Here is a 25,462-nt window from a genome sequence, read left to right on the forward strand (position 1 = left end):
GTGATGCTGCGATGCTGTCATCAGTAATTCATCGCCCAGGCTCTGGAAAGCCAGTGAGGTGTGAGGAGAGCTGGTCAGAACTGATCAGAGCAACCACTTGGGGCAGGAGCTTTGGGGCTGTGGGCCTGGGGGAGGGTCAGGGATTAAACTTTAACGGCCCGATCCAGCTGTGTCCTTCCCTTAGCCTCCCAATGCCCTGGTCTGTCCTGTGCACCTACTGTTTGTCCATCTCAGTCCAACCTCAGAGGTGGGGGTCAGTGAAGGCTGGAATAGGAAGTCCCCACCCCAGGGCTTGTGATAAGTGTCCAGGCCCTGCTGTCCTCAGTAGAGCAGGGGGACATCCCTCCTCATGTCACAGGGGTTGAGAAGGGGTGGAAGGAAGTAAACCCATATGTTGTGTCCTCTCCAAGCAGGCATTCCTAAGAAGTAACTCATTTAATCCTCCCAGAAAACCTACAGGGTCAGAATTTTTAATGCATTTTGCAGATGCCTGGATGTTCTCTCTACCTAAATCCTTCCCGCCAGTTCCATCCCCTCCTCTGGGAAGCCTTTCAGGATGCCCCACCCTGCACTCATACCCCCTCCTCTGAACTCCCAGTGATGGTGAGTGAAGGTTCTGGTCTCCCCAGTCAGACTGGACTGCTGGCTCCTCCTCCCAGCCAGGGTGTGTAGGGCACACACGGTGGTCCCTTTCATCCCAGCAACTCTGCTGGCAACTGGAAGACAGAGGTTGGGGCTGTCCGTGGTCCTGAACCCTCCCAGGCCTTTTCCTGAGGTCTGGTTCTTTTTGTTGGAAGTCACCTCTTCCTCTCAGCCTGGAAGAGAAAGGCCAGATGCCACCTGTGAGGTAGCCCTGCCCTCCTCTCCCCTAGTTCCTTTATTCACAAAACCTTGAAACAAGGAACCCTTATGGAGCTGGAGAATGGAAATGAAACTAATATGCATTCACTCAACAAGCATTTATTGAACACCTACTATGCATGGCCCTGTGAATGGAGCTTGGGATACAATAGTAAACAAAACAGACCTAATTCCTGCCCTTTTGGAGATTTTGGTTCTGTAAAGTCAGTACTGTGGTTTGCTTTACATGTCACATTAACCCATTTGATCCTTACAATATATACAAAGGTGGATATTATTATGCCCATTTTACAGTGAAGGAAATGGAAGCTTAGGGTGATAAAGGAACTGCCCAAGGCCACACAGCTAGTATCCAGTAAAGGTGGGATTCAAACTGAGGCTTGATTGACCCCAAGTCTCATTCTTATTCTGTTCCTACGTGGAGAAGGGGTCACAGACATAGTCCCTGACCACAAAGCGTTCATAATCTAGTTTACCTGTCCCAGTTCTCCAATCAGCACCACTGGAAAGTGTTCCTTGACTCTTACCTGAATCCCTCCTGCTGCAGCTCTGACTTGCCCTCTCTTTGTTGGGACCTCAGCAGGGCAGAGGACCAGCTTTCATCCCCTTGCAGACACCTGGGGTCCTTCCACAAGCTCCCAGCCCTTTCTCCACCCCTACTTTGCATAGAGGTCTCCCTCCACAGGAGGGAGTGAGATGCGAGCTCTAAAAATACCTTAATCCCTCCCTGCTCGTGCTCTAATTAAGCTGAGTGAGTCATTACTTTAAGTAATTTATTGCTTGTTACATAATTGCTTTAATATTTGGGTCTAGGACTGGGGAACAAAAGAGCTCCCCTTCTTTTAGGGGAATTGCTAATCCCCAGGGGAGTTTATGGCCCCTGGTGGAGATAAGGACACGGGTGGAATCATGTTGGACAAGCCCCTGCTCCAGTCTGGACCAATATATGGCCACTTCCACCTGGGCCACAGGGCACACCTGATCCATGCAAGGGCAGGTTTTGGGGAACACCAACTCCCTAATCTCTGTCACCCACTCTGTAGATTTCTGAGGTCACCACTCCCAGCTGACCCAGCCCTCAGGCCCAGAGCCTACCCTCAGGATACTATGGCCTGAGCATCCTTTCCTTTCCCTGGCCTCTTGCCTCTTGGCCTCTACCAGTCCACGGGAACCAAGGCTCAGAAAGGGCAAGCTGTTCCTTGGTGTCTCCCAGCATACAGAGGCAGTCCCCTCTCTGTGCCCAGGTTGTCGTCTCAAGGAAACCCCAGCACCTCTCACAGCCCTAGAAGAAGTCACCTCCAATGGGGAATGACTGCAAAGGGCACAAGGGAAGTCTCGGCGGATGACAAAAATATGCTTTCCTTGATTGAAATGGTGGTTACATGACTGCAGAGATTTACCAAAACTCATTGAATCATATACTTTAAATTGGTGATTTTATTGTATGTAAATTATACCTCAATAAAATGAATGTAAAAAAATTCTAAAAAGCAGTCACACCCCCACCTTCCGGGTCCCCATCGCATAACAGCTGTGCAAAATTGGCAGCCATGCAGAAACTGAGGCAGGGAGGTGCAGAGAACCAGCTACAGAGGGCGCATACTAGGTGCTCACACTATAGATGTTGGTTTCATTCAGTTCCAATTAGCAAGGACTCAATAAGGCACCTCCTGGGTGCACTTGACTTGATCTCATTAGCTCTCCTCCTGCTCTCACTCGGCCCAGGGAGGGAGCTGAACCGCGCACCATGTGCATCACAAGCTTTATCTCAGTTAATCCTCGCAGCAGCCCTAATGAGGTGGGTTCTATTATCATCCCCCTTTTACAGACGAGGAGACAAAGGTGGTAGAACTCAGCACAGGTCCTGCTGCTAAGAAGTGGAGGAGCTGAGAGGTGAACCAGGAGGAAGTCCCCAAGGCTTGGGCTCATAATCACTCGCCTCTACCACCTCCCTTTCCCACACTAAGTGGCATAGGTTAGGAAGCCGTGCACGGAAGTCCGTGCCTCTGACCCCAGGCCTCCAATGATGAGGTTTTCACTAGGCTTAGAGGTAGAGGGGAGCATACCCAAGCAAAGATGGCAAGTGAGCGTGTGTGTGTGAGCTCGGAGAGGTGGCAAGAGGCAGAGCCACCTTCGGGAAGGAGGGAACTGGGTCAGGTAACAAGCCTGGAAGAAATGCAAAAGAAATCAGACAGAGTCTGAAAAAATGAGGCAGAGGGCATCCAGCTGTGCCAGCCAGTGAGTTAAATGCCTGCTCAGGCCCTGAGTAGCCAGGGCTCCTCGCTGCTATTCCTGACTCACTCCCCCCAAAGTTTGTCTCTGCCTAGTTTCTCGGCCCTAATCGCCCACTCAGAACTCAGTCACCATCTCACGGGGCACAGGCCAAAAGCCTTCATCCCCAAACTTGTAAAGACTGGTTGCAAAACATAGCAGTGATGCTATGTGGCACAGGAGAGCTCTGAGGTTGGGGAGTACGGAAGGACCACCAAGACCTGTTGAATGATAGGAGTTAGCCAGTGAAGGGAGGGGGCATCGAGGAAGGGTGTTCCAGGCCAAAGGAACAGCATATGCAACAGTCCAGAGGTAAGAGGTGGAGAATCCAAGGTAGCTCGATCTGGTTACCTGATGGGTATTCTGTGTTTATGCTGAGCATGAGTGTTTCTGTGGTTGTGCACCATGCATGTGCTGAATCTACATCTGTGTTGCATGTCTGCGGTCTGTATGCCTGGGTTATACACAGGGGTACTGGGGTTCATTCTGTTTCTTCTGTGTCTAGGTTGATCTTTAGACTCATCCTGTGTCTGTTTCTCAGTGTGTAATGATATTTGTGTTGTGGGACTCTCCATGTCTGTGGGCTGTGATCCGCTTCTTTGTATGTTGGCTTCCGTGTCTGTTTTTTTCTTTGTTTGGGTTTGTTTCTCCCATGCCTGGAGCTGTGTTTTTGTGGCCAGGGCACTTGGTCCCTGAGAAGAGGCCTGGGCCAGGGGTGCTAGAGCCGGCATGCAGCCATTCACAATAGCACCTAACGAATGTCAAGCACTTAGTGGGGTGGAAAGTTGCACTGGAGATATTAATTACCACTGATAATGAGTCAGCAGCCTGAGGTCCAGCAGAGGCTGAAAGTGGGTCCCCCCTGGGCACTAGGATGAGCTGGCTGGCCAAGGCCCCTAACTGCCCCAACACCAGGAGGGGCCACCTACCTCCCTACTCATTCCCCAGGGAGGCCTGAGGCCCAAGCTCTGAACAGCAAGAAGGACTGAGATCAAACTCCAGCATGAAGGTCTCAAAAGGGAGAACTTTAAATAGACTTGGCAGTAGACAGGTCATAAGTGTTATTATGAGATGAGGCAGCAGTGACACAGCTTTGCTCTTGGGTGCCACGGTCTGAGGGGGTGGCTTATGGGTGCCATGGATGGGTGCTCTGGAGTGTGGAAGCCCCAGGGAGGATGAGGCAGGGAGGAATGCCCCTGGAGGGGGATCTAGAGTTGTCACACATCCCTGCATAGGTGGGCAGACACTGGGGAACTAGGGCCATAGCTGAGGCAGGTGAGCTGGGGGGTGGGCTCTGTCACTCCTCCCCTGACCTGTCGATGCAACTCGCATGTCCTCTGCCACCCCTGATGCAGCCTTCTTGCCTCTCACTTGGGTCTCCACACCAGCCTCCTCACTGGCCCCTCTAACTCACCCTTCACTTGGAACTTCCTAAACCCGAAGTTGACCATGGCCTGAGTGACATTCTGCAGCAGCCCCAGTGCTGCTCAGACAGGGAGCAGGGCAGTCATGGCAGGAAGTAGTTCCAACCCAACAGCAGACGACTGGGTACACCCACCAGGCCTCACTGGACATGACAAAGTGGGTATTCAGAGGCAGGGCTTGACTTCTGGCTCCAGCTCTGAGACCTACTGGCTGTGTGACCTTGGGCAAGTCAGCACCCTCTCTGGGCTTCAGTTTCCCATCATCCATTTGTCCCTCCAAATCTCCACCCTTTTCTGCCATTCTCTGTGCCCCAGAGGATGACTTCTAACGCTGCTTCGTCAAGCTCCCTTGCCCTCTAGCCTCCAATCCAGTTCTGCCAGTGAGGGCAGGAGAGAAGAGAGAGAAGTGAGAGGGCTCAGGGTATTTACACCCTCTTCCACCCCACCTCCTTTGACAGCCTCTGTAGGGCAGCCCCCATCCGGGACCCGGCTTGGATCTGGAGCACTCTCCTTGCTCCTTGGGCCTCTCAGATGCTAGTCCTAAGTGCCTCCACATGCCCTGTTGGTTCCCTTAATCCTACCCCACCTCTGTAATTGTTGCTGCATCAAACTGCCTTCATTTAAACCATTTGAGTGTGTCATCTGTTTCCCCTCTACAAAATAGGGCTAACTCCTTGAAGGCTAGTTGAGGTGACTGAAGGAGGTGATTTGAACATACAGTTGGCCCTCCAATCTGCAGGTTCTGCATCCATGGATTCAACCAACCATGGATCAGAAATATTTGAAAAAAAAAAAAATTCCAGAAAGTTTCACAAAGCAAAAGTTGAATTTTCCATTTACATAGCATTTACATTGTATTTACAACTACTTACAGATCATTTACATTATATTAGTTATTATAAGTAATCTAGAGATGATTTAAAGTACATGGAGGTTATATGCAAATACTATGCCATTTTAAATAAGGGACTTGAGCATTCTCAGAGCTTGGTGTCCACAGAGGGACCAGGATACCGAGGGACAACTGCATAAAGGGCACTCTGTAAACATTGTTCTCTCCATCTAGCCCCTAAAGCACACTCCACTTGAAGTTTTAAGATAACTTGGGGACTTCCCTGGTGGCACAGTGGTTAAGAATCCGCCTGCCAATGCAGGGGACACGGGTTCAAGCCCTGGTAATAGACGATCCCACATTCCGTGGAGCAACTAAGCCCATGTGCCTCAACTACTGAGCCTGCGTGCTGAAACTACTGAAGCCCACGCACCTAGAGCCCGTGCTCCACAGCAAGAGAAGCCACCGCAATGAGAAGCCCACACACCGCAACAAAGACCCAATGCAGGGCTTCCCTGGTGGCGCAGTGGTTGAGAGTCCGCCTGCCGATGCAGGGGGCGTGGGTTTGTGCCCCGGTCCGGGAGGATCCCGCGTGCCGCGGAGCGGCTGGGCCCGTGGGCCATGGCCGCTGGGCCTGTGTGTCTGGAGCCTGGGCTCCGCAATGGGAGAGGCCTCAGCAGTGAGAGGTCCGCGTACCGCAAAAAAAACAAAAAAACAACAAAAAAAAGATGACTTGGAATTCTCTGGTTTGGGAAGGATGCAATACTGGGCTGCCTTCTCCTCTCCTCTGCTACCCTAATTCCCGCCCAGCCCCCAGCACCAGGAAGCCTCCATCCCTGCTCCCCCCAGAGCCAATGTCTGAGCCCCCAGCCAGGGGCCTCCCACCCTAGACCCCCAACGACTCAGCACAAAGGAAGCTGTGTGTCTGTCTGCCTGCCTGCTCCCTCCCCTCCAGTGCTGAACCAGCAAAACCACCGCAGAGTTGGCCAGTCCTACCCATCACACTCCTATCTCCACCAGAGTGTCCTCACACCTTCCCACTGCCCAGGCCGCGACGGGGAGCACTCTGGGGCTCAAACCTCCTCGTACAGAGTGGGCAGAGGCATGTCCTCTGGTCCCTCCATGGCAGCTACAGATTAACAAACTTCAGAGAGTTTGCCACCAACCTCCTTGCTAGGGCAGGAGTCTCACCTCCTACGTCCCTAACCAGGCTGCCCAGCCCCTGCTCTCACCTCCCTACCCCATGGACAGGAAGCTCATCCTTCCTTCCCAGGGCAGCCCCTTCCCTATGGGGCTATCCTGGCCTCCTCACATTGAGCCAAGCTGGGCCTCCAGGACTCCCCCAAATCCCAGCAAAACCTCAGTACTAGGAGACCAAGGAGAGATTTTAGGGAAAGCCTTGAATGTTAGAACAACAGAAACCTACAAAGACATCTGATACAAAGATAAGGACATTGAGGCTTCTAGAGGAGGCCCCTCCCTGGTTCCACCGAGTCTCCATGTTCCACGGAGTGACAGACTTCACAAGTTCCTGGGAGGAGTCTCACAGCAAGCAGAGGCTCTGGTAGAAACTTCAAAGGCAGCATCTGAGGCCTGGGAGGAGTCGAAATGCCCAGGTACAGGAGGTGGCCTCATGTCACAGACTTGAATCTCTACTCTGAGCTCCCTGCCTGCTCCAGAGGCTGGAGGGAGGGAGGCCTTCCAGGCCAGACATACCCCCTCTCTCTGCTCCAAGCCCTGCCATCCCTCCCTGGATCCTGCTTTGAAACCTTGGGCTAATCACTAGCCCCACTCTGGGACTTCAATATTTGCATCTATATAACAAGAAGACAGGACTGAGTCCCTGAAACTCTGTAGTGGGGAACAGGTGCAGCCATTAAGAGTTCCCAGGGAGAATGGAAGCTAGACACCTCTCAGCCATGTCCAGCATCTCAGTCTGATGGCCCAGGAACCTGGCTGGCCCCACCTGAGCCTGGACACAGAGACAGTCTGTTCCTTCCAGGGCCCTCACTGACTAGAAGTGGGCCAGAGTCCCCGGGGGGAAGCCCAGCCCCGCACATGACAGCCCCTTCAGCCTAAGTCCACACACATCTTGTCTCTCCCTTTAGGCAAGTGTTACCCAGGAGAGAAAGTGTTGAGTAGCTATACCTTGGGCATGGCCTTGCTGTCAGCAGAGCACGTACCTCCACACACATCCACTCACCTGTGCTCTCCCACTCGGACATGTTCACCCACATACACAGACATATACATCTACACAGCGTTACTAGAACAATGTACATAACACTCTACACACAGGCACACATACAAACAAGCCACCATCTACCAATAACTAGGGCATAAAAATGGACACTCACATGTTCACACATATGAATATATCCACACTTTTATACAAACACTGATCCACACACTCTCACCCTCTCAGGCCCATATACACACATGTACAACTGGAAGTTCACATTCACACACACACACACACAGAAACACAAAGAAACCAACCAATCTTGCCCCCATCTAAGTATCAAGGAAATCATCATCCAATAGAAATCCAGACACCAACTGCAATGTCAGTCTAAATCCATTTCTAAATCTAAGCCTGCCCCAGAACTGTGAGGAAAAAATTTCTTGTTTCTAGGTTCAAACCCTCCAGTGTGCCTGTCCATGCCGTGTGGGGTCCAGTCTCTCCAGCCTACTTCCTCCCTATGCCATTTCAGCAGGGCCTTCTCACGCCCAGCACGACGCAAGTGGAGAACAATGGATTGCCCTCTCCCCACCCTTCATCTCTGCTCCTTATCCAGCCTCTTCTAACATAAAGGAGGCTAGAATGGACTGTGTGTGACAGCACCCCTGCTGGAGATATGTGGCATTACAGCACAGCTCTATGATACATGGTCATCACTCCCCAGGCTGTGGTGGAGGGGAATAGGTAGAAGGGAGAGGAAGAAGAGGAAGGGGGAGAGGAAGAAGGAGAAGTTGAGAAGTATGCTGGAAGAAGAGGAGCAAAATTCTGGGAGCACCAAGAGTGGAGTTCAGAAGTCTCAGGCTCTCTTGGGTATCTCTACTCCAGTCCAATCAGTCCAGGACTGTAAGCTCAATTCTCCCAAAGCCCAGCTCTAATCAGGTCCTGCCTCTGCTCAAAACCCTTGGGTAAGTCCTAGTGGGCCACAGCAAGAAGTCCAAACAAAGCCTGGAGTTAGGTCTCTGGGGCTGGCCAGTCCATCTCTTAGTCTCAGATCCCAAGGAGCCCAGCCCTTGCTTCTTACTTTTGAGCCAGGTCTTTGCTCAGCTGCTCCTTTGCTGAGATGTCTAATTTTCCATATCTTGCCTGTCCTTCGAGGCCTGGCCTTTGCCATCTGGGACAATAATCCATGGAAAGGGCAGGAGCTTTGGGGGACAGACAGACCTGTTCTCTCGGTATTAGCTGAATACCTCTGGGCAATTTATTTTCCCCTCTCAGATCCTGTCTCTTCATCCAGAAGACAGCAGTCTCTGGGGTTTGTGGTGAGGATTAAATGAGATCATAGATGTGAAAACAGTACTCTGGAAGCTGTAAACTTCTGTGTGAACGTGTGAAGAGTCATAATTATGGCTTAATCCTTTTATCCCTGCACCCGCCAACAAACAGTAGGCTGAGCGATCCCTGAGGGAAGGGGTGGAGGCTGCTTCACCTTTGGGCCTCGAATATTCCAACATCCACCAGGGCCTGCTCCACCAGCCTCAGCAGCAGGGTGTGGATTTGGATCCAAGGTGGCAGTACAAAATGTACTCACTGTAAATTCACTGTAAACTACAACTCCCAGAATGACTCACAGACTTCCATGGGCGCGGCCACAGACCTAAGCCCTCATCAGGCCCTTTCCTCCATTGTTTTCCCTGGGGATTAGTCTCAGACCAGACAGGGCAGCCCAGGGAGGTGGTCACATGTCTCTGAGGCCCCTCGGCCCCTCCCACGGAGCACCCACACTTCTCACCATTCCCACCAACACTGCTCCATTTCAGACATTTCAGACCTCTTTGTCTCTCCCACAGGATGACAGCTTCTGGGCTCACTAGCTCTGGTCTCTCCCCCTCCAGCCCCGCACTGAATATTTCTAAAAGCGTAGGTGAGTGTGGGTGGTTCATAACGGCAGCAGCGAACCTTTATGAGCACCTGCTGCATGCCTGGCGCTAAGCGCTCCACTTCCGGATCCTTCAGTAATCCTGCCAGGAAAGTATTATTATTCCCACTCCATTATCCACAAGGGATTCAGAGAAGTTAATTAAGTTGACCAGGACCATACAGAGTAAAGTTGCTGAAACTGGAACCTATGTCTGTCTGCTACCTTCTCTATTCTATTTTCAAAGCTTCCTCTGAACCCAGGGTAGCCATTTCAAGAGTGAGAGCCTAGAAGACACAGGGTTCTCATACCTCAGCAACTACGCTGTTGGGAAGTCCTCCCAGTTGTCTGACTTAAACCCTTTCTGCTGCACCAAGCCCCAGTTGCCTCCTGTTTTTCAGGGAAGGCAGTGAGAAGGGTGACTTCAGGGACTGAAGGAACTGGGGACTGGGGACCTGGCCCCTCCCAGGGAATGGGCAGTTGAACAATGGGAGATAAATCTGTTGAAAATATCCGTTACTAAATACATCTACTTCCCGAGAGGATGGGGTTGCTGACAGGGAGCCTGTAGCCCCTGTCCTGGAGGCCACAATCTTGTGGCTCTGACAAACTGAGGTGCTCAAAGCAGCAGACAAGGCTGCTCCGGCTGTCCTGGGGGATGGGGCAGAAGGGGTGGGAGGCCAGCATGGAAGGGGGTGACGTTTCATCCTCCCAGCCCAAGCTGCCAAGCCCAAGCTGGTTTATTTGCATATTACTTTGCATTCATTTGCATGCCACTTTCTGGAAGGGGCCCACTTTCTTCAGGCCCTGCCTCTCCCTCATTTCCAGAGTCTCTGTTTGTTCAGGGAACATCCCATTCTCAAACAATGAGAAGACCCTCAGCAGGCCCAAGAATTTGCACCAGGCCTACATGTCAAAGCTGTTGGGGGACACCTTGGTGGCAGAAAGTGCTTCCTCTACTCTAACTTCAATTCCTTCACTCCTCTCCTACTCCATCTCTGCCCAGTCCTTCCCCCACCCTTGAATTTCACACTTGGGCCACTTTGAACTCTTATAGTCCTCACATAAACAAAACCATGTTTGTGCTCACCTCAAGGCCTTTTTATGGGGCATTCCCTCTTCCTGGAGCTGTCTCTCCGTTCTGCCTGGAGAAGTGACTCTTCCTTTTAAGGCCAGCCCCAAGGCCCCTCCTCCTAAATTCCTTTGTCTGACACTGGCAGAGGTAGGAAAGACCACAGGCTTCCCTCCAAGTGGTCACTGGCTCTGTCCCTCTCCCTGAAGAGCTGCCATGTTTGGTTGGGCAGCAATCCATTGAATGGCTGCTGAAAGAAGGAAGGAGGAAATCCTGATCCCACTCCCCTGTCTATCTGAGCCCCTCCAGTGCCCCTCTCCCTGGATGACATCACTCACCTGCAGGAGGGGTGGGGCTAATCGTGTCTCTGCCTCTAACTCCCCCTCCTGTCCTGGGAAACTTCCCCTCATGTCCACAGCCGGCTCTTGTGAAGCCAGGAGATTCCATAGGCCCTCTGTGCCGGTAGGAAGTTCTCCCCATTGTCTATCCTCATTCCCTACTCTGGCCATGCCTGCTTCTTTATCTTTATTTTTGGAGAGGGCGCAGGGACTGTTCAATCTCAGTTTTTCCATCTGTAGCTGCAATAAGGGCCACTGATCTCTCCTCACTCTCTGCCCAGGGTGTGCTCATAGCACTACTGGACCACTATGCCCCAGCCTGGCCCTGCTTGGGAAGAAGGACAGTGACCCAGGATGGAGAAATGACACAAGGCCAGGCAGCCTGGAGTAGCTGGGCCTACAAGGGAAGGGCTGCCCAAGAGGGAAGGGATGAGCACGCTGCCCATGGGGGTATGTAAGCAGGGCTGGATAGATCTGCGGCCAAGCTGTAGAGAGGAGTGAAGTAACTGCTAGAAGGTGGCCCAGACGCTCTTCATGTCCTCTCCCCCTTGGAGGCTGCACTGAGCCTTGGTGCCCAGCCCTGTGCTGTGAGTGGGGTGGGGCAGCACAAGGAGGTGGCTCCTGCCTTTGAGGAACTCCTTGGCTGGTTGGGTAAGGAGCTCACACACAGGGGACATCACAGGGGAAGGCTGAATTGGGGCTGCATTCCTGACCCTGTACCATCAGGGAGAAAGACTTCAGGGTGGGTCAGGGGGTCAGAGGGAGAGGGGAACCAAGGAGGGCTTCCTAGGGGAGGTTTCCTATGCAGAAGCCTTTCCCTAGCTCCCTAATTTTATGAGGAAATTCCAAGCCCCTCCAAGCCCCTTAGCCTTGCACTTGAGACCCTACAGAATCTGGCCCCTTCTGCCTCTCTTCCTCCTCTCAACTCCCTTCTCACTCCTGCCAACCCAAACTCTCTTTGTGCCTTGAACACACTGTGCTTTCTCACATCTACCCACCTTTACAGGCTTTTTCCTCTGCCCCTCCCTGCCTGGGCAATTCTTATTCATCCCTCAAGATCCAGCTCAAATGTCTCTTCTTGGGCAGCCCTGCCCCACAGCTTCTCTCTGCCCAGCACTGTCCACTGTAAGTTTCCAATGCTGCCTTCCTCATCAGACTGTGCACTCCCTGAGAGCAGGGTCTGAGTCAGTGTCCTCTCTGTGTCTTCAGAGGCCAAGCCAGCGGGCACCAAACAGGCACTGGGGGATCTCTGTTGAGTAAAGGAATCAATGAATGAATGATTAGATGCAGGAATGGAAGCACACTGAGTGGGTAGATTGGAGAGGCCGAAGCAGCAGAAGCCTGAGGAGTGCAGGCTGTGGACGTGACAGCAGCGTAGCTGAGGGTGAGACTCCCAGTCCATTAAGACTGAAGGGAGGTATTGCTGGGAGTTCTGCCTCCCCCATTTGGCTAGATCCCAGCCAAGCCATCAGTGATCCCCAGGGACAAGAGGCTGGAGTGGGAAGCAGGAAGAGAGCCAGGAGCTGTTTGGTGGGTAGGGGAGCCGGGGGGTGCAAGAGCATAAAGGCAGTTAACCCTCACGGAGCCATCCAGCTCCGGCAACCAAGAGGTCCTGTGCAGGCCCGGATGGGAAGAGGACTGAGGCTCAGCACCAGCATCGCAGCCGGAGGAGAGTGACAATGCCACAGCTTTGGTTTCCCTGTCTGGGAAAAGATGGCTCCCCAGTCTCCGACCCTCTGCACCCTGGCTAGAAACCCTACAAGGGTCCCTTCACTACCTTCCTTGTCTGAGCCCTCCAAGAGCTTTTCCTTCCCCACATCTGGACCCTCTGAGGTCACGCCACTGCACACACCCCCCACCCTAGCCCAAGCCTGAGCCACTTCCACGCTCCCCTTCCCCATCCTCTTTCCCAAGCCCTCCAACCTCTCCCTTCAGAAAGCTCTGGTCTCATCTGCCCCTTGGCCCATGTGGCCCCAGACCTCACTGATACCCACATTGGTTTAGCCTCCACACTGGCCTCCCGGCTCCCACCCTTCCCTTCCAGTTCAACCTTGACAGTGCCATTGAGGCAGCTTTCTAAATCCCAAATCTGATTATGTCCCTCTGTCGCACAAAACCTTTCTGGACCCCCCAGGGCCCTCAGGAGAAAGCCCACGAGGCCTGGAGTTCAAAGTCCTGCACGATGTGGTTCCTGCCTACCCCTCCAGCTTCCTCATTGCTCCAGGCACACACCTCATCCCAACCCAGGGCCTTTGCTTATACTGTGCCCACGCCCCACCCCCACCTGTTAGCTTGATCTTGGTCTTTACTGCTTAATTATTTTCAAGCTATTTTATGTTAGGAAGCTTAGGAGGCCCCAGAGAGCAGAGCCACTATTGCCAATTTCTTTTCTGGATCTCCCCACAGGGTGTAGAATGAATTGTCCTGAGCTCATGGAGGTGGTCACACATTCATCCACCCCCTCCCGGCCTGGGTGGGCCAGTGTCCCAGCTGTGTCCTCAACCACCAGGAGAAGGAAACAGCCACTCACACACACTCAGATGAACACATACTATAGACACACACAGCCACACGAGCACCAACATACACACTCATGCACACTAGCACCATGATCACACACCCACACTGGAACACATGCTAATATATACACGGTATACCCCCCACCACACACACACACGGTAGTATTAATATTCACACACTAACAAAACACACACCAACATGAATACACGTGAAATCAAACAGGCTCAATATTGAGTCACTCTATTTTGCAGACACAGCACACAAATTAACATGCATGCCAATATACAAATTCAAACACACACAAATGCATAAACACACACACCCACGCATACACACACATACCCCTGCACACATACTCTCACAAAAAGTCTGAGAGTCACACTGGGATGCTCACACACCCTGACATGCTGCTGCACATCCAACCACCAAGGACCCCAGAACTCTACATGCCCCTCTACACCCCACATGTCCCTTGTACCCCCCACATGTATGCACACACACACACACCGTCACATAGCCTGGCATAGACCTGCACTGCCACTGCCTTGGAGACTTGGAGACACATGTCACTTGCCTGCTACCTTGGCAGCCCTCAGATGGTAGAAGGGCATCTCCACAGAACCCCCTCCACTCACCTGCACATGCATCTCGCTGCATGTGGGTGCTCAAGAGGCTGGTGCACAGGAGCCTCATCCTAACCAGCCCTATGACTCTCTCTGGGATAGGGGCTTTGGGGACAAAGTTGCCTAAATTGGCAGCTCTGAATCCCAACCTTCATTCCATGGAGAGCAGTTGCCCCAGACCTGCTCCAGGACCACTCTTATTCATAATTCATGTTCTCTCTCTCCACACACACACACACACACACACACACACACACACACACGCCCTGGTCTGGGACATCATCCCTCTCCAGAGTCCTGAATTAGTCTATCAGACTCCAGGGCTCCTTGGAAACACACACACACACACACCCACCCCGCCACCCACCCACACAGACCTCCCCCACCCCAGCCCCTGAAGGGATGGTTTACGTTCATTATCAAGCCCTCCCAGAGCCACCATCCCCTTCTATGGGATCCCAGCCCCAACACGCCCTAGGTTGATGTCAGGCACCCCCGCCCTGCACAGAGACCCCCCTCTATGCTATAGTCCAGCAACAGGGTGCCCTGGAGCAGGATCGATCCTCCCACGTGGCTCAGCTCTACACCAACCCCAGCTCCTTGGAGGGACTCCCAGGACCCTGTCCGTGGAACCTCCTGCAGCCACTCACCCAGACCCCAGCCCCTCAACAGTACTCACGGCTCAGCCGGTCGCGCTGCCGGGTACTGCTGGCTCCTGCAGAGGATGGAGTGGCCGCATGCCTGTCCCATCGCTCCTCATCATCTGCCTCCCCAGCCAGACTAAAGTGGCACCTCGCCCTGTCCACCCTGCCCGGGGTTCCAGGCAAGGCGCCTGGCCCAGCAGGCACGGGGACCAAGAGCAGCGGCCTGTCCCCGACTCAGCCTGGACTCAACACCCCAATCCAGCCCTGCTGCCCTGGTTGCTCCTGCTTCTCCGCTGCCACTGCCTCTGCCGCTAGGCTTACTCTGGGAGGAGGTTGGAGCAGGTCTGATAATGCAGAAGGGGGAGGGAGGAGGGAGGAGGAACAGAGAGGCCCAGACAGAGAGGGAGAGAGGGAGGGAGGGGTAGAGAGAGACTCTGGCTGGGAGAGAGGAAAAGAAAGACACACACAGAGGGAGAGACTGAGAGAGAGAAACAGACAGAGACGGGAAGGGGTAGAGAAACACATGAAGGAGAGGAGAGAGGGATCAAAGCCCCATAGTGATCAAGATGGAAATACAAAAGATCAGAGAGGCATAGGGAAAACACACACACAGAGGAACAAAGACCGGGGGGCGGGTAGGCAGGGGGGGGGGAAGACATGGAAATGGAGAGACAGAGAGAGAGAGAAAGCTGATAGAGGAGCCCAGGGAGAGAAATGTGAGGATAAGGGATTTTGAGGCATTTTCAATGCTTGTGAGCTTAGCATGGGATCTGGGTATGAGGGGCAGGTAGACAGAACCCAGACCCTCAGGGCAAGGGGACACTCCCATGCCCTCCTCAAGTATGGAAGGGCCATAGAGCCTCCTGGTAGAACTGGATTCTCTGGCCTCCCTTACTGGGATTGTATCATGTCCTAGGGTGCATCCTCAGCATGGAGTTGGGTACACAGGGGGCTCAGGGGGCTTTTGCTGATGGTCTTTGGACTCAAAAGCCTCATCACAGAGTCTACCTCTTGGTGGCTCTATTTAGCTTGGACACTGTGGGAGATGATGCATGAGCATGGAATTCTACTAGGAGTTGTGGCACCCAGGCCACAGCACACCCCACATGGCTTCACTGTCCAGACTATAGGCATAGGGGAGGGCCTGCTTCACCTCTGCCATGTGCCTGAGGGCAGACAGACTCCTGACTCCTGAGGAGGAAGCATTAACCCAATGGAATATGGGCATTTCAGGCAATGGGACATGTAGGAAACTGTCTCAGCAAAGCTCCTGTTGGACAGAGGAGAGGAAGCTCCACACCTGGTGGCAGGAAATGGGGGTTCAAGTCCTGGTTCCACCACTAACTTCCTCATTCATTCATTCATTCATTCAGGAACACCTACTATTGGCCAACCTCGTCAGATATGACTCAACCGTGCCTTGCCTTGGAACAGCACCCAGGCAAGGGGAAGGGGGTACTTGCTGTGTGACAGAGGGGAGCACAGGGTCTGTGGTGCCCAGAGGGAGCCCAGCAGTTGGCAAGCATTTCTAGAAGAGAGGATATCAGCTGGGTTTTTTAAGGCAAGGAGGGGGCCCCAGGAAAAGGGGGTGCATTCAGGATAGAGGAGCTACACATAACCCTCACTAGTAACCCCACCTCTCTGAGCTGTGGCGGGGAGTAACCCCTGCCGCACACACCGAGCTCCAGGCAGAAAAGCCCATGAGGCTGAGTGGAAACCTGACCCTGCTGAGGGGTGTGGGTGCGTCCAGGGAAGGGGGTGCACAGGAATGACCAAGCTTGTGCGGGAGCCCTGCCCAGGCCGAGGGCTACAGAAAGCAGTTGTCTGTGACTTAGGAAGCGTTAGGAAAGAAAATGTGAGGGAGCCTTTGCTTCCCACTGTGGCGCCAGAAGGTGGAATTTTAGATCTCTGAAAGCTCTGGGCAAACTGTTTCCTCAACCTGGCCCATGCCTAGGACCTCGCCCCTCCATGCCTGCTAGCTAGGAAGACATTCTATGGGCTCAGAAAGCCAAGGCCCTGGACCACGTCCAGTTTGGGCCTTTCACAGCTCCCTTTCATGCCCTGAGGAGCCTAGTGGTCAGAAGCTGAGTCAGAGGAGTTCAAAGGAGGGTGCCTCCTGGGCACGAAGGGGAGCAGGTGCATTGAGGCCTTACTTGCCTCTCAGCCTTCTTTCTCCTCTCCTGCTCTGGAAATGATGGTAGAGGTCTCATCCTCAAAAATCTCCCAGGATTATGCTCAAACAAGTCAGGGGGGAGGGAGGGTCTCCTGCCCTGCCCACCCCACTGCCACACCAGCCTCTACAGTTGCCCCGGAAGTAAGGAGTCTGTAGGAATGAGGTGCAAGATCCAGGACTATGCACACTCCAGGACTTAGAGCCAGGCAGGTATAAGTTCAAATCCCAGCTCTGCCATGTGCTCTGGGAGAGTTATTTAACCTCTCTGAACTTCAATTTAGTGTTCTCATCTGAAAGATGGGTGACAAATTCCAAACTCAAAGAGTTGTGAGGTTTGGGTAATGTCCATAAAGCTCCTGGTACATAGTGCGTTCCTCCCCTTCCCCCTCCAAAGAGGTTGAATTGATGGCGCCAAGGAAGTAACAGCCCCAAATGTTGGGGTAAGGGTTCCTGCAAGGCAGTGTCGGGAGGGGACAGGTGCCGAAAAGAGAGAAGGCCTGAGACTGTCCAGGCCTGCTCTTCACTCCTCCAACCGGCCTGCAAAACCAGCCAGTGCGGGAACCAAAGGCCCTGTTAGATTACGGCGAAGCCCCGCCCACCCCAGGCCCCGCCCCCTGCCGCTCTCCAGGGTGCTGACCAGCTTGCACCGCTTTCACACGCCCTGGCCCACTGCCCCGCACCCGGCCAGCAGACATAATTTTTTTGCTCGTTGGGGAGCTGGAGGGAAGCAGGATGTTCCTGGGAGGCGGGTGGCTGCCAAAGGCGACGAGAGGATGCAGCCTCTGGGATCCGGACTCCGCTCCGCGCCCACCGCCTCGCGAGGACCGCAGGCTCCAGCTACCTCCTCATTGCCAAAGAAGGCGGCTTCTTCTCATTGTCCTCCCCGGCCCCTCCCAGGCGGCTGTTTCATTCGCACCTTCCAGATGGCCGCTCCTTTGTCTCCCTCACTGATTCTTCTTATTTTTGCCCCCTCACTGGAGGACCGGACCCTGTTTCCCCTCATTATCCACCCCACCCCCACGGAGCATGGAGTGCTCCCCCAACACCCCAACTCCCGAGTGCCCCCTTGGGCCAGCTCTCTCTCTGGAGCTCCAGCTGTCCAGTACAGGCTACCTCCTCACCTCTGGGAACATCTCACAGGCCCCTCACACTCAAATATTCAACATCAACACATCTTTTGTCTTTATCAAAGGCATCAGCAAACGTCTAATCCCCAATCTGGAAACTTCAAGGTTGCCTTGACTCTTCGCTCTCCTTCACTTCCTCTGTCAAACCTGTCATAAAGGCTTGTCAATTCTCCCTCTGTAATTCTCTCACATTTATCCACTCCCTCCTTTTGCTGAGCCCCAGCTTACGTCCCCCTTCCCTGGTCATTCTCCAGCCCCTTACTCCAACTCAATCCCTTTATTCCATCTCCATCCTGCCTCTAGCACTGACTTTCTAAGACATCTAGCTGGTCATGTTAACTCCTCCTCAAAACCTTTGCTTGGTTCCCAGTGCTCTCAGGATAAAGGCCAAGCTCCTCAGCCTGGCATTTGACGTTTCTCATGATCGACCCTGGCCGACCTCTCCACTCTCTGCTCCAGGTGGAGCAGGGTCTAGTCCCTAAGCACATGCTAGTCTTTTCCTCCTCCTTGACTTGGTATAGTCTGTTTCCTTTCCTAGGCTGACTTCCCTCTGTCTTCCTGGCCCAGCTTTCCTAGGCCAATTCAACACACACGTGCCCCCACCCACCAGGGACAGGGTAGGCAGGAGGGGTCACTGGATTCTGGGCGGAGCACGCCTGGCGGTCTCTCCCCTCCCTAACTTGCCACCTGTCCCAACCCCTCATCCCCCTGCTCAGGTCCATCTCCTTTCTCCTACTGGATCACATTTTCCTCAAGGACAGGCTGAAGTCCTATTCACCTCAGCTCCAGGCCCCAGCCTTTGGGCAGCCTCACCAGGTACAAGTGAGAAATGTTGAGGTAGGAAAGTAGGAAGGAGACACAGGTGAGCATGGAAATGAGATGGGGGCACTTCAGAGCTCAGTCCAGGACACACTGGAGCAAGCCCTCAATAAGAGGCTGCAGGTGGATGTGAGGACACAGGTGGTGCAGGTCCTACCGATCTGCTGTGGGAATTCTCCTCCCCTGTAGGGAAAAGACTGAGGCTCTGGAGCGTGAAACAGCCCACTGCTCTCCAGGGGGAAGGCTGGTTATTGGCAGAACACTGGTTTCACGGAGGGCTGGCCCGAAAACTCCTGGGTGACTCCCTCTGGCTGGGCGCCAGGATGTCTACATCTGGGTCTTGGCAACGAGACCCCAGCAGGGAGGTGGGGGAAGGCATCAGAGGGAGCCATCTCACAGTGCTTCTCCCTCTCCTCCTCAGCCAGAAGCTGCCAACTGTGGCTCCACGGACAACAGCTAGAGGAGCACCACGTCCTTGGCAGGGGCCTGGCATACTTCCCTGTATTTCCACATTAAGCACAGACCCCACCACACCATGGTTGACAAGGCCTTTGCTGAAAGGAACAAAAGGCCACCACTGCCTCCAGAATGGCTTCTTCCATATCTCAGGAAGGTGGCTTTGGGGATGCAGAAACCGAGGGCTGAGGCATTGTGGGCCTACTTCAGGTTCCAGGATCAGCCAGAGCTGCCCTTTGGGGGAAGGGGTGACCTCAGGTGGGGGCAGTGGGCTCCCTGTTCCTGCTGGGCAGGGGGATGAAGTGGTGGTACAGACGGCAAGTTCAGGGAGGGGAGAGAAAGCCCCTCAGCTCAGAATCCTATCATTTTACCTACACTGCCCCATGGATGGGGTGGGAGTGCTGAACCGGCCCAGGGAAGATGGGCTGACTTAGGGTGGGCACAGAAAAGAGGAGAGGGATGTCAGCCTAGGATGGGGCTGGACCAGACACTTGGAAGTGCCTTCTGCCCAAGGTCGAGGTCATCTCCTGGGATACGGATCAGGCAGCATAAGGTGCTAGAGCCAGTAGAGTCCAATCCCTCATTGTACAGATGGGGAAACAGGTGAGAGAGGGCAGAAACACACCCAGGTCACACAGTGAGCAAAGGACAGGGCTGGGCCTATGACCAAGGACTCCTGGTCACTGCCCCACTGGACTAGCTCCTCCTCTTGTAATCTTTCACCTCTCCTCCTCCCCTCGTCCAGCTGGACAGAGGGCTGGGCGGGAAATCTGCAGATACAGCTTGTAACCCTGGGAAGGGATCCCCAGGAATGTGTAATTTCAGCAGGACAGGTCAGAAAAGAAGTGACTCTGTGGCTTCCAACTCTGGGAAAGGTTTTACCCTCCTTGGCGCCCTGGCCCAGCTCCCTCACCTCCACCTCCCTCCAATCCAGCACACTAGGATCCTCCTTACCAGGAGGCCCGAGCCACCCACTCAGCCCTAATCTACCTCTTCCCCCTTAACTCCCTGCACCTGAGTGGGGGGGCAGGAGGGGGTGTGACTCAGTGGGATAAAGGCAGCTGCTATATTTGAATGATTATATAAGCCAGCAGGGAAGCAGCTGCAACGTGACTCCATCAAGGTCGGGAAAGAAGTTGCGTCTGGGTCCAGGAGGGAGGATCTCCTCCCTCCATCCTGAGGCTCCAGACTGGGTTCAGACAAGACTCTATAAGAACCTGGAGATTGCGAACTAGAACTAGGTTATACATTGCCGGACTGCAAGGTAGGTTTTCCCTAGGACTAAACATGCTGTTCCCTCTCCATCACCTTAGAAACCTCCTGACTTCTGGAAACCCTAAGGCCAGACCTAGACTAAGCCCCAGATCGTCTCCCAGGAACTCTCTCCAGAAGGAAAGACAGAACGGAAAACACAGTTTGTCACCAATTTAGAAGAGTGACTGCTGGGGAGGGAACCAGGCATAAAGCCTTGGCTTGCCCGCGCCAGCTGGGGAAGACCTGTGTTCCTGTTCCAGCTCTACCATTTACTAGTCATTTGACACTGGCAAGTCTATGCCTCAGTTTCTTCATGGATAAAATGAGAACAAAGAGTAACTTTTTTATAGGGTTTGTAACAAGGATTAAATAAACTGACACATGCAAAGGCTTAGCCCAGCAGGTGGTGGGTGCTTCATAAGGGCTTATCAGCATCATCATTTGCATGTCATTACTGCCAACACGAAGGACTGGCTAGAGACCTCCCAGGTGGCTGAACTGACCCCTTCGCCCTACTGACAGCTGATCTGAGTGGAAGGTGGGAGGCCAGAGGAGAGAACTGAGATCTAAGAGTCAGGAGCTCCGCCAGACGTGCTGTGTGCCCCTGGGCAAACCCCTGCCCTCTCTGGCCCTCAGTCTATAAATGAGCCCTCGGGGTCCCCAGCTCTGGAGTTCATGTTTGCAAAAAGATTTTACCCCACTGGGATTAGTGACCTGTGGTAGTGGAAGCTGCAGGAGAGCTGGTCAGGATGGGGGTGATCTGGGGGTGGTATGAGCTGGAGGCGGGCACGGCAGCCAGTGCTGGGCACCAGCACGAGGCCCACCTCCTCAGGGCCTCTTGGCAGCTCCTCCTAGGGGGGTTCTGGGGGCCTCCGGAGGAGGAAGGCTGTGCCCACTGGGCTTTGTTGCCATGACGCTGGTCTCCATGGTGTTAGGCACACAGCCCTCCTCTCACCCAGGAGGAGGGACTGGAAGTGACAGAAGCTGAGGAGGCTCAGGCCCTGGGCTCCCCTGGCCTGTCCCTCTGTCGCCATCAGTGCCTGTGGGGTCCCCATCCTGTGCCCCTCAGGAGGGAGGGCAGGGAGGAAGGACAGCTTCCACCTCAGAGGGTCAAAAGAGTGACACATAGAGGACTCAGAGTGACTGAGGTGAAGGGAGAGACATGCCGGAGTGCAGAGGAGTGGCAGAGAGAAGGGGAGGGTAGCGGGGAGCTGGGGAGCCGCAGAAGCGGGGAGGGCAGGGCGGTGGGGAAGAACACACTGCAGTCACGGAGGGGGAAGGGCCTCCCAAGCTGACAAGTGGTGGGAGGCACCATCCAGCCCATCTCTTAGGTCTCAGTGTTTTGAGGTGGATGGTGGTGGGAGGACAGAATGGAGGAGGAGGAGCGGGAGGGAGGGGGGCAATTTTCCTAGAGAGCTTTGTATGCAGGGGCGTTCATACACGTGCAGCCTGTGTGTGTATATGTGTGTGTGTGTGTGTGTGTGTGTGTGTGTAAGTTCAGGAGAAAGTGTGCAGGCACCACGTGTGCAGGGCATGAGTGTGTGTGGCATGTGTGTGCCTGTGCCACTGTGTCTCCAGGGTGATAAATACAGCAGTAGGAGCTGTAACCATGGCAGAGAAAATGCGGAAATTTCCACAGGCTGAAAGTGGCGTGGGAGAGGGGAATACGCTGGGGTTGAACCAGCTTGGTCTGACCAAGGAACCCTGTCCCTGACAGCTCTTCCCTGGGCCAGTCTCCAGCTGGACCCAAGTGGCCAGGGCACGCACATGCACACACACACATCCTAAGTGCACCCTAAGTTCTTCTGGATGGAAGAACAATCCAGAAGAGCTTCCTGAAGGAGGGGTCATATTGGAAGAGAGGTTGGGAGGTTCATGCCAGCTATCCTTCTATGTATATGAGAGACAGACACACCCCAGATCAAAGTCTGGGTCACTTAGGTCACAGAGCTGACCAAAGGAAGCTGGCTGGGGAAGACCTCAACACCAGAGGCATGGGGGACAGGCCCTGGAGTGACAGTGGCGCACTAAGCTCCAACCACAACAGGCTGCTCGCTTCAGGGCCACATCACCTTGCCTGTGGCTCCTGACATTCTCTCTCCCAGAAACATCTCCCTCTCAACTCCACCTGCAGAAACACTGCTTGTCCTTCCAAGCTCACCTCCTCTTTAGAGTCTTTCTTGATCAATTCCCCCAACCAGAAAAGCTCCTCCTCCCCCCACGCCACTTATTCATCTGCTCTGGCTCATTGTTCAGTGAAGCCCTGAACACACTGTAGGTGTTCAAGAAATGCTTGTTGAATGAAAATATATTGGGCCTGGAAAGGACTCTGGATGCCATGATGCCTCCCCAGACATATTTGGGAAGGGGGTTATCGAGGGACAGTGCCAGGTACTTCACACGTATTAGCTCATTTAATCCTCCCATTAGTGGGTGCTATTAATACCTCCAAAGTACAGAAGAGAACACTGAGGATCAGAGACCTCAGGAACTCAGCCAAATCTAGTTTGCAGATGGGAGTGTCGGCATCTGCCCAGTTGGCATCCACACCACTGCTTTTCAAAAACAACCAGTGGTGGGCAGGGGGCTTAGGAGCCATGAGAGCATGGGGCCAGGAAAGGTCTCAGCTCCAGGCCCCCCTTCCAATCCCCGGGCTCAGGGGAAAGCGGAGAGGAGGCAGGGCCCATCTTCCCTTCCCCAGCCTCATTGATTTCTTGTGGAGCCCAGGGGTCTCCTGAGGCCCAGCCCTCGAGGGCTGGATGGCTGCTGAATGCTTTGCAGGGTAGGCAGGTTGAGCAGGAAGGAGGTGGAAGAGAGACAGACACCCCAACCCACCTCCCAGCCCCCACTCCCCGCCCGGCTCAGCCTCCTCTCCATCCACGATGCCTTCACCCCCAAGCTCTGACTTGCCATAGCCTCCTCTCCCAGGCCTCCTCATGCTCCCCTGCCATTAGGCCCCGACTTGGGTTGACCCTGGAAGCCCTGTCCTCCTCCCCCAACACTTCAACCCACCCTCACCCCAACGTGCACCCCCTCCTTACCATGTACAGCTGGAAAGGCTTCCAGTCTTCAAGGCCAACTCAGGGGCACCTCCTCCTCCAGGAAGCCTCCTCCCTCTCCAAGAGCTGCTGCCCACACCTCGGCAGGTCTGTTTCCAGGTTCTTTATCCATCCCCCTCAACCCAACCTCAAATAATATGTGAACAAACCACCCAAGGTCCCAAGAGACCCCATATCTACAAATCTTTGTGACAAAGACCAGCAGAGCCTCCTGCCCTAATCCACCCAACACTGCTGTCTTTACCATAATTCATTAAGGTTGAGGCCCCGAAGACTCCTGTTGGGATGTCATCCCTGATCCCCAGGAAAAGCACTTTAAGCATCATTAACTCTTGACAGTTCAGATCCCCTTCCTCAGGGGACAAATGGGGCCACTTATGAGAGGAGACAGCAGAATTGAAATCAGGAAGGAGAACCCCCCCAAAATGGAGCAGTGGAAATGGACCTCAACCCTGATTCAGAAGAGCTGTATGACCTTGGGCAAGTCGCTTCCCTTCTCTGGCCTTTCTTCCTCTGCCAGGAAACAGTAAGTAGAGTACACAGGCACTGACCCACAAAGGCCTTTCCTCCCTCCTTCGGGTTCCAATGGCCTGGGAGTCCAAAGCACTTCTTGTATTGTGCTGCCTTCCAGAGTATCACCAGCCCTGGGGTCAAAGGCAGGGAGGACCAGGTCTCACCCCACACTCCAACAGAAGACGCGGGGTCCTCCAGAACCTGTTCTGGGACCCAGCAATGTTGAGTTGTCTGTGGCTGCCCCCTGGTGGCCCAATACGGTCATTGCAGCCTGTCCCTGAGCTGGAGCAAGGGACACTTGGCAGCCTAGCAGGGGAGCGCCTCCAGTCTCACCCACCCTCTCTCTGGGCCTCAGGGTTAGCTGGTCAGATCCAGGGAAGAATTCCAGGCCCTGAGCACTTGAACAAGGGTCTTCTCCTGGCTGCAGGTGGAATGGTCAGCCTGGCCTGGAGCAGCCCACCTAGGGCAGGACAAAAGTGGTAGACTCGGGGTTGGGGGGGGCTTAGTCCCAGCCTATGAAGCCAGCCAGAGAACCCATTCCAGTCTGGCATCTACCTCCCCTTCCTGAGAGACAGGAACAAGGAACCTGGAGTCCAGGCCACCAAGACCCCCACCTGCATCCAGGCCTCCCCACTGAACTGGATCAGTGAGAAGTCAGGGGACCAGCCCCCATCCACCTTGCCCAGCTCCAGTGGCTGATGCTGAGGCTGGGAGGTCAGCCTGTCTGCCCGCTGGGCCCCTGGAGAGAGGCTGGTAATGAGGCTCTAGGCAGAGGCGGAATGTGGTATCTGGCACCTTCCCAGGGAGTCCCAAATTTGTCTCTGAACAGCTTATCGCCGCCCCCCCCCCCCACTTGCCAGGGCCTTGTCTTCTTGGAGGTGGCCAGGCAGTGGCCAGTGACGGCAACTTCCTGGTCCAAGGCAGGGCACCTCTGAAGGGGTGTGCACAGGAGCCAAGGGTAACCTGAGGACCTTCTTCCTAATTTAATAAAGCTCCTGTCACTCCCTCCGTGACCCTGCGTCTCTAGAAGGGCTGATGACGAGCTACCCTGAGTCACTCACATGCCACACAACCAGCCTCTGGCTCAGAATCAGACTGCAGCAGGGAGAGGGACTCAGTCTAGCTGGGGTCTGTCCTGGTCAGAGTCAGGACCAGCAATCCCCACGCCAGCTGCACAGGAGTACAATGAGGACAGCTTGGAGGGGCTCTGTCTGGGGCAGGGGGAGAGTATCTGAACAGCTGAGGGCCTGGAGACAGCAGGGTCAGGTCCCCATCTTCAGGGTCCAAGGCACTCACTTCTGGAGTGCCTGTCCTCCTGTCCCCTCTTACCCTGGGGCACCTGAAAGCCCCAATCAATCATAGACCTCAGCACCAGGGGA

General features: G+C 54.2%; 1 protein-coding gene across 2 annotated transcripts in view; it reads right to left on the minus strand.

The window, feature by feature from the left end:
* Nucleotides 1–15,306, minus strand: part of PDE2A (phosphodiesterase 2A) — a 92,348-nt gene extending 77,042 nt beyond the window's left edge. The window contains exon 1 of one of the 2 annotated variants that reach the window (XM_067038828.1): nucleotides 14,718–15,306. In XM_067038828.1, the coding sequence (XP_066894929.1) occupies nucleotides 14,718–14,788 (71 nt within the window). In that variant the 5' untranslated portion in view covers nucleotides 14,789–15,306. The remainder of the gene's footprint in view (nucleotides 1–14,717) is intronic. The other variant, XM_067038829.1, reaches the window with a different exon arrangement.
* Between the last annotated feature and the right edge of the window lie 10,156 nt (nucleotides 15,307–25,462).

The sequence above is a fragment of the Kogia breviceps genome, chromosome 7 (genome assembly GCF_026419965.1).
Source record: "Kogia breviceps isolate mKogBre1 chromosome 7, mKogBre1 haplotype 1, whole genome shotgun sequence".
Lineage (NCBI taxonomy): Eukaryota > Metazoa > Chordata > Mammalia > Artiodactyla > Physeteridae > Kogia > Kogia breviceps.